At 32.1% G+C, this 9,501-nt stretch overlaps 1 protein-coding gene across 1 annotated transcript; it reads left to right on the forward strand.

The window, feature by feature from the left end:
• Positions 1-329: 329 nt before the first annotated feature.
• On the forward strand, positions 330-6,111 carry LOC124373764 (INO80 complex subunit B-like; the record flags this gene model as incomplete). Its single annotated transcript, XM_046832108.1, is given in 6 exon segments — positions 330-476; positions 589-724; positions 1,578-1,660; positions 1,662-1,679; positions 4,477-4,646; positions 5,892-6,111. Coding segments are annotated over 6 exon segments (696 nt in total), but the record flags the coding sequence as incomplete, so codon positions are not given.
• Positions 6,112-9,501: the final 3,390 nt, after the last annotated feature.

The following is a 9,501-nucleotide window of genomic DNA, read 5'->3' on the forward strand; positions in this document are numbered from 1 at the left end:
GGGTTATATAAAAACATGAATACAAAGCTAAATTTCCTAATTGTGAAAAATAGTGACATTCAAAGAAAACTCGTTCTCCTGGTGTCAATAGAGCTCTTGGTCTCCGAAATAGTATTGTACTGTTTCTTCTCAGGACTACCCGACATGCTCCCGACTTTGACTTTATGGTTCAATAGATCTGTGGTAACAAAAGACCAGCTGGTCTATACTGTATCTGACATGTTGTAGTTGTCACATCTGAGTTACAGTTATTTTGGTGTTACAATTACAGTTGAAATGGATTTGTCATAATTATAAAAATATGTTCTATATTTTGCAGCATAACTTCGTCTCAAGCAAGTTCAACTCAACAAAAATCTACATCTAGCTCGCCTTCAAAAGGAAGTGCAAAAAAGAAGAAAAAAGGGAAAGAAAGTGCAACATCTAGTGAAGAAGAACGGTGGTTGGATGCCATTGAATCAGGCAAACTAGAGGAGGTACTCATAATGTACTTATATATTTATTACAATTTTTTAAAGTTACCTGGTTTAACAAGTATTGTACTGGAAATAAATTATTTACTCTATAATCTATTGTACTCTTGTTTAGGTTGATGATGAGTTGAAGAAGATAAAGCCAAAAGATCCCAAGCTTATGACAGCAAGGCAGCGTGCGATGATGGAGCGGAAAACTACTGACAAAGAACCAAATTCTAGTGGAGAACAGCTGCTAGCTCTACCCACAGGTGGGACAGAGTCAATAAATTTGTTTTTTATTGATTGAAGCATTTCAAAATATCATCCACCATCATGTCGCATAAAAGGGAGAACAGTTACCAGTTTTTTGAGGGCACCATTTCAGGGACATAATTATAGCCATTTCTTCTCTGAGCTTTGCTCTGAGAGTGCTGCAATCCACTTGAAAGTATCTGGAGGAATGATCTCCAAAGATGCCTCTAGGAGTTTGTATGATATCCTATCAAAATACATGTTACATATACTTTATCTATAAAAACACAACTAAAGCTTCCTTTGTCTTGAAGATATCTTCTTCTTCATCCACTAAAATATAGAGTAATTGTATATTTGCCTTTGACATAGGCATCTTGAAATAGACTAAGTGGGCATACGGCAAGGTTTCATCCCTTATGTTTCTATTTATAATTTTTACCATGAAGGAAGTAACAATTTTAAATATTCACATAATGTAGAAAACAATAGAAAAATCAAATAAATCCAAAAATGCTCGGAAAATCATAAATCCTGTTGCAAAAAATACTTTGAAAAACACTGATTAGGTATATCTGAATTAATTTAATAATTTTTTTGTTCAGTCTATTGAAGAAATAGCCAGAAAGCCTAATGGAATTGTGTCTTACTTTATAAACAAAAATAATAGTCCATATCAAATTGATAGGCAGGCATCTGTGTACTTTGCAAGAAGTAACAACAGATGTAGTTTTAAGTATTCTTTATAAGTTTAAGTCCTTTGTTAGTATTGATGTCTATGAATTTTGGATAATCAAGTGTTTCAAGACTAAGTTCTTGTAATAAGAATTTTCAAAAATGTTATTCCTACCCCAATTTCTTTAATTCTAGGTTATAGAGAGAAAGTTATGACTCCTGAAATGGTATTGAAAGCTGCTTTGAAATCCCAAAAACGTAAACAACAAGCGGATGAAAAAGAGAGAAAAGGACAAGGTAGGTATTCTAAATTCTGTTTAGGGGATAAATAATACTTTTACATGATTTAGGTAATGGCTTTCAGTAATAGTCTTTGAATGCTCCGACTCATTTTTGCCTTCTCTAGGCGACTACCCACCGAATCCGATGTAGTCTTCTCCTTCCTTGAGAGGATGGACGGTGGAATTTTTTTCCCAAAAGACTTTTTCATGATGGACAATATTTAAAACAACAAATACTATTGCAATAGATAAGGTTCTTAAGATGGAGAGAAGAATAGTCAGAACTTGCTTAAACAAAAACTATCAAGTAGACGGAGTTTGGAGACTAGCTTCCAATGAAACAGTCTACAAAAATATAGAACCTATTACAAGTATAATTAAAAAGAAACGAATATCATTCCTGGGGCATTTTGTTGAGAACACCTGAAAATAAAATTAGCAGGAAAATAGTAGAAAAACTGTGGTATAGTAAAAGTGACATTAAATGGATCACAGAATTAAGGGAAGATATGAGAGAGTTACAAATTACAGTAGATGATTTAAAACACAAGACAAACACATTAAAGATATTAAATGACAAACACTCTACACTACAGCTGAAAAGAAACAAACAACGAATAGGAAGAGTGGTTCCGGAGGAGGAAAGGAAATTACGCTCGGAAAGGATGAAGAAATATTGGGTGGATAAAAGAAGAAAGACTAGAAAATATAAAGTGACTAAAGTGGTCCAATGTAGGCCATAAAATTATAAATAAATAAATAGTCTTTGATTTAGGGCACTTTCAAGACAAGCAAGATTTTAATTTAGTGCAAAACTTTGTAGCATAATAGTTGGTGTACCAATTTTGCCAGTGGCAATTTTAGGCTTTTTTAATAACTATCACAACTTGGTCGTTTTAACAGAAATATTGTCCTTCGTTTTGTTCATAGTACACCACACATTTAACTTATTATAGTTTTTTAATAACAGATTTTCTGCTAGGTCGTCTAAAATATTTTAAATCTGGTTATTGATATTTGCTGTAAAAAACTGTGTTGTAGGATGCGTATGATTAACTAAATGTTACTATACCTTTATTTGACACAAAACTGTTCTGCTTTATAATTTTAGAAATATAAAATTGAATATTCTTATAGCCTATTCAAATTATTTTTGGGATCACTTGTTTGTCGTATTAAAAACAGAATTAATAAACTAAAATTAGTGATGTTTATTTTCTTCCAACACTATTGTCTTGAAGGATTTTGATAGAAAGACTATTCCTTTCTAAATACAGATATCAAAGACTCTAAATAATTGAGCGTTTATTTATTTTTGTTCACTCATCTATAGTCTCAATTGCTTTCTATAAGTCTCTCAATACAGTGCTTTCTATTGTTGCACATACCCTCCTCGTTTGTTAAAATCACCAGCAGAGGAATTAAACTAGTTACGTATAGTCAGCTGTTGCCATTTTGATTTGTGGAATTTTTATCAGTCATAATCAATTGAATTGCCTCAAAGACGAGAACATAGTGTGTATATATTTGAGAATATTTGGAAATATACAAAAAGAAGTTTGATTAATATATGAAAAACTACCCATATCTATTCAGACCGTTATTGTTTTGTAGTATTAACAGTTTTTTTTAATGTTCTGTTAGTAATATTATAATGAAACCAAGACGTCAATGTGCTGGGAATTTACAGTGAATGCCTTTCTTAACTTTGTGTCACATTTAAAACACTTTTATTTATTTACGATTATAGTGGTGAACTATAAAAATGCAATATATGAAGTTCATGTGGATAGAGCAAATTTAAGGAGATAGTTAAATATAAAATTAAGAACATATGCCTGAAAGCTCAGTTTTTCTCTTATTTTATTTCATTATAGTAACGACAATTCTTTTATTCGCAAGACCTTTTCAGTTTAAATTGCTTTATACAGTATTGAATTGTCATAATTCTTTTACATTACATTATTTATCATCATAACCATACAAGTCTTACAATAATTATTGCAAATTCAAATTATAAAAAAAATTGTATATTTTCTTTATATTACTAAGTAGCATTTATTATGCCCACATACATTCTCATATAAACTTTGGTGTTGTGTTGTACGGGGCCACTAGTAATTCAAATCTGTTAAGCATTCTTCAACTTCAAAAAAAAGCAATTAGGATAATCATGAACTTAAAGGATGGGGAATCTGTGAAAGAGTATTTTTCAAAATTAGGAATTTTAACTATTTACGGAATGTATATACTGGAAACTGTTATGATGGTTAGATCAAATTTTGACAAATTACCCCGATTGGGGTCAAATCACAACTACTTTACTAGAAATAGAAATCAATTGGCAGTACATAAACATGCATTGGAATTTCATTATAAAAAACCTAGCTCGGCAGGTATTAAATTTATAAACCAAGTCCCTAGGAATTTATTTAACATAGAAAATGATATATTGTTTAAAAAACATTTTAAAATATTTTTGACAGATAAGGCTTTGTATTCATTTGGAGACTATATGGACACATAGGATATAATAAAATAAAGAATGTAAGATGATTCCATTCCTTATTTGTATAAATTCAAATGTAATTGTACAAATAATATGAATAAAGTTAATTTGAATTTGAATTAGCACCAGTTGTTTGTGTAAATTGCTTATAGACGAATAATGAAATACGTTTGGGTAAAGAAATGACAAGTTTTTACATATTTGAAATTTACTAATTTACCCAATCCAAACGCTTTTACTAATAATGTTCTTTTTATAAATCTAACTTTGTGACACTAAAATTATGCAAATGGATTTTTATCAGAAAAAAACCATGGAGCGGCTGTTGCGCAAGCAGGAGAGTAAATCGAGCAAAACGAGCGGCAAGAGTCGAACCATGCGACGCCAAGTTCCATCTGTGACGCTCTGTTACAGTCTGGACAACATCACCATCACACTGCCTCCAGATGTGGACTTCCCGCTGGCAGCAGTCAGGTATGAAAGACAGGTGGAGTGAATAAAGATAATCAATTCTCACAGTGACTGTGAGTAACAGCTCATACAAATAATTACATTTAGCATTAACCTGAGAAGTAATGTCTGCCATCTCTGAAATTTTACTAAAGATGGCACTTCAGATAAAATTTTAAGTCATCTGACGTCTTCTAATATCTCCTAATCATTGAAATAATACTAGAAAATTTTATTAATTCAATTAACAAGGAGATGAATATGACAAGAAAGGGTATAGTGGCAGAGATTCAGACTGCGCAGAAAATTTTGGTGCTAACAAATGACACGCCATACTATTTTGGTCAATGACTATTCTCACACAACTCGTCATGGATCAATAATGATTGCATAACAAAGAACACTTTACTATGATTGCAGTGAATTTTTGTTAAAGGTTGACAAGCATAAAATTGGCAGATCAACCATTAAGTCAACCTTATTTTGAGATTAGGTCTCTTTGGCTGTCAATTACTTCAACAAGGGACCCCAAAGAAATTTTAACTATCAATTTGAATGTTGAGTTTAGCTATGAATAGGTGTCTCGGATGTCAACGAGGTAAAGGTTTGTTTGGAGCTTCTTCGTCGCCGATTTTCTTTGATCTCTTCAGATGAACATGACTTCAGATTTCAGGAGTCAAGTCTGAGACAGCGTTAGATACCAGACGCTGCAATAAAAAGAAAGGTAAACTGGAGCTAAACTCAAAATTTAAATTGAATTAACCCTTCCTATCATAGATGTGTGATAGGAACAATCAATCAAACCTCAGTTAATAAAATTCGTGCTCACACTATCTTTTCTGCCTTTTACCTCTCCTCCTCCCGACCATCATCTTCCTGTTCTCTTTCTTTCAGGTGATGTGCCTTGATAGCACAGGAAGTGTTAACATGTGTTTCATAGCAATCTTGGTTCTGTGACATCGCTTGAATTCTTTTGCACCAGTCTGGACTTGATGCCGTTGTACAAATCAGGAATTGCTTGGTTTTTTTTTTTAACTTTTTGTGCATGTTACGCTTGTGTATCAGGGTTTATTGATACCTGAGGAAGAGGGTAGATTTCAATCCTCAAAATGTAGTGTTCAATGTTTGAACATTAGCGATGGAAAATTTATGAGATTCTGTTATCCTTTCAAATCATCCACTGTAAGTAACAAGGGACAAGTCAGTGGATTGAGAAATGTATTTTAGTACCCGTAATGTAACTAAGTGATAATGGAATAAACTTTTCAGGAGTGTGGGTCCGCCACCAGCTAAATTGTGTGGAGTTCAAGGCTGCACAAACCTCAAGCGATACTCTTGTTCCAAGACTGGTGTCCCTCTCTGCAGTCTTCAGTGCTATCGGAAAAACATTAATGGTTCCAGAAGTACATGAAGGAATTTTTCTGTGGGAAATGTGCCAGTCTCTATTGTACATTATGTAAATAAATATTTAAGATACTTCACAACTGATTACCATTATACATTTTTTATTTTCTTTTCTGGTAATTATCATATTAACGGCCGGGGCGGAAAAATACGAGTTTTGCATTAAAAACTTATTGGAATCGTCATATAGAACAAAAAAGTATAAGGTTTGATAGGGTGGAAATGAGAAATAACGAAGTTCTAGAAAATGAAAAATTAAATAACTTTTCAGTAATATCTCCATGTTCTACATCCACGTCTAGCGTCACGTGACCTTTTGTGGCCAATGATTGAACCTCGTGATGACGTCATCGGTTGCGCCGCCATCTTTGCAAACGTAAATGAAAAATAATACAGAAATGAGCAGAATTTTGATCAAAATAAATAATGTTTTTCTTAATTTCGAGAAAAAAATTAATTACAAGTGTCTCCGGCCATCAGCACGGGGCAGCACCTTTGGTGCTGCCCCGCGCTGATGTCAATAAAAGAAAAACATCCCTCGAGATAGTACCTATCAGTAAAATATAAAATACTAGAGGGGCTGATCAAAAATATAAATTGAAATGTAATGCAAAGGCAATTATGTAAAGTTAAAAAACTAAATAAATCATGAAAAACTCAAATATATAGATGGATCAGAGAACACATACCATTAGTGTGTTGGCGGATACAGCTGAGCAGCAGCAACAAAAAAGTCGTCTATCACAACGAAACGACAAAGTCTCCCGGTTTAAAAACACCACTCGACCGCATGACGAACACATACACTCATTTTAAAAAATTCCATGTTCAATTAAAAATGAGATAATTTTCGTTTCGGTTGAAACGTAAACTCTTTACGTGCCCTACGAAACACTCCGACACACACAATTCACTAGGGTTGGTTGAACTAGTGGATGGTTGATTCATCATTGTAAACGCACTCACTCAATCCGACCTACTGAACACGATATCTTGTGTAGAACTGACCCATGCCCCGGAGAACTCAGATAACAGGTACGTTATCAGGCTGCTATCAGTCCCGGCCGCAGATAATATTCAAGTAAACAGATTATCCAGACACAGCACACAAACTGAACATTAAAACATTAGGAACTTAACCACTTATCAATATACCCCCTAAAATCATGTTATTTGTCATTTGCACCCCATAGTACTATATATATTTTTTGTTCAGGAGGGTGAGCAGAATACGTTGGTAACATCAAATTCGTGATTTGCCGCCCCGGCGTTTAATCTTACTGGTACGTCTTTTCTTAATTTGTTTCATAATAAAATTAACAGCAATGTTATTTTAAATAAAAAATACTTTTGGCATTAAAAATGCCCGTTTGTGTGCCAACTCTGATAACAGACCAGTCCTATTCTCACAATTTCAATATAATCTAATTAAACTTAAGGCATACTTAAAGAGTTTGTTTTAGTTGGAAATGTGTCAGTTTCTTTTGTACATTATGTAAATAAATATTTAAGATAATTCAGCACAGACTATTATTATAAATGCTTACCTTCCTTTGTTGCTCTGTTTCACAATTAACAGGAATGTTGTTCCAAATTTCTAGAAATATTTTTGGTAATGAAAATGTCTGTTCCTGTGCCAAATCTGATGACAGGCCAGTCACATGTCTAACAATTTCAATATCAGTTTATCTATTTGGACGCATCTATTAAAAATTTTCAATACGCATTTTTCAATTTATGTACAAATAAAAAAAACTAGTAAGTGCATATTTTTTATTATTTAACAAAGAAAATATGTTATTTATCTAACAAAAACATTGGTATATAACACTTATTACTATTAGCATATAAAAAATAGGCTACCTGAAAAATATGCTATGTGAATAAAAGAACCAGTGTATCATTCTGGGAGTTTCTTATTATCGTAGGTTTTAAACAAGACTAAACAATTTTAGAAAAATATTTTGAGAAAAAAATAATACTTCAAATTAATTTTTTTCTTGAATAAAATAATACTGTAAATTGGAATTAGAATCAGCAAATAAAATAGGCCTAATCAAAATGGCAAGCTACCCAATTGGGGATGATAATATCCCCAAAATTAAAAGTTGTAGATAATAAAAAACAACATCCTAGCAAATTTTGTTAGTAAAGTTTTAATTTTACATACCTTAAAAAACACAAAAAAACCAAAATAAAGAAATGTATAGCCACAACTCTAGTAGTTTGCCATTAATAAGTACAAACATATATTAACAATGAAATTTGAACTGGTCCTATAGAACTTGAATCTTATGTTTGGAATTTAATTAACAGAAATATTCTACACAGTGATGTAGCTCATGTCAATTTCAAATTAAAATTTACCGCACTGAAATGAGAGGATAAACCTCCCTTATACATATGTTCTGTCGATGAGGACAAGTAGTGACGACAATCTAATGCTTGTATCTCAATTTAATATATTTGTGGCATAGTTATTACCTATTATTAAATTATATATATATATATATATATATATATATATATAATATTATGTATGAAATTAAACTGTGGAACAATCTTGATTAATCTGATATAAAGTGTTATAATTTAAATGTAGTTTCTAGACTGGTAGTTTTCTGCGTTTTGTAGAATTGCTGAAACTATTAACGGATAGGCCTCATGGATATACTTCTGGGATGCACAATAGACCCTTGAGGCTTAAGTGCATAGTAATAGGCTGCTCTTTAGAAGATGGGCGGGTGCTTTTATTTCTCATTACGAAGACGAAGACGATCTTGCTCACACTATTTTTAAAACAATGACCTTGATCAAACTGATATCAGTGTGTCAGCTTTTGAATGTGCATTGGGGGCCTTGCTGAAGTGGTAGGTTATAGGTATATAGTTGAGTTTATAGAATGAACTTCTTTTGTATAGTCAATATTAGAGAAAAAACATCTTTTGTACAGTAAAGTTGATAACATTCAACAGTGTTTTGTGTAATATTCAACGTTTTCATAATCACTAATGCCTTTAAAAAATAAATTGTAGCATTGTAGTGCATTTGGTATAAATAACATGATATTACATTCTTCATATCACAATTCCATACCCAGCTTAGGCCGCATATGACAAGTTTTGCTGTATATAATATAAAACAAGCACTATGACATTAATTAATCTTTCCTATTTTACAATGGGTCTTAATTGCTATTGAATTGAATTTGAAAAATGAGCAAAAATCGGGTAAGTGATAAAATTATTTTTATAAAACTAATAATATTTATTATTTATGTGCAAATAACAATAACGTGCATATCATTGATAGTGACATATTACGGTTCATAACATAATAGTAATAATATAGTAGACATTGCACCAGTTTTCTTATTTTCTTATAAAATAACATCTTACAGTAAAGGCAATCCCATCCTGTCACAGTAAAGATCACATAAAGTTATTCTATCTCTCCATCACCATAAGGGATAAGT

This window comes from Homalodisca vitripennis, unplaced genomic scaffold (genome assembly GCF_021130785.1).
Source record: "Homalodisca vitripennis isolate AUS2020 unplaced genomic scaffold, UT_GWSS_2.1 ScUCBcl_6346;HRSCAF=13518, whole genome shotgun sequence".
Lineage (NCBI taxonomy): Eukaryota > Metazoa > Arthropoda > Insecta > Hemiptera > Cicadellidae > Homalodisca > Homalodisca vitripennis.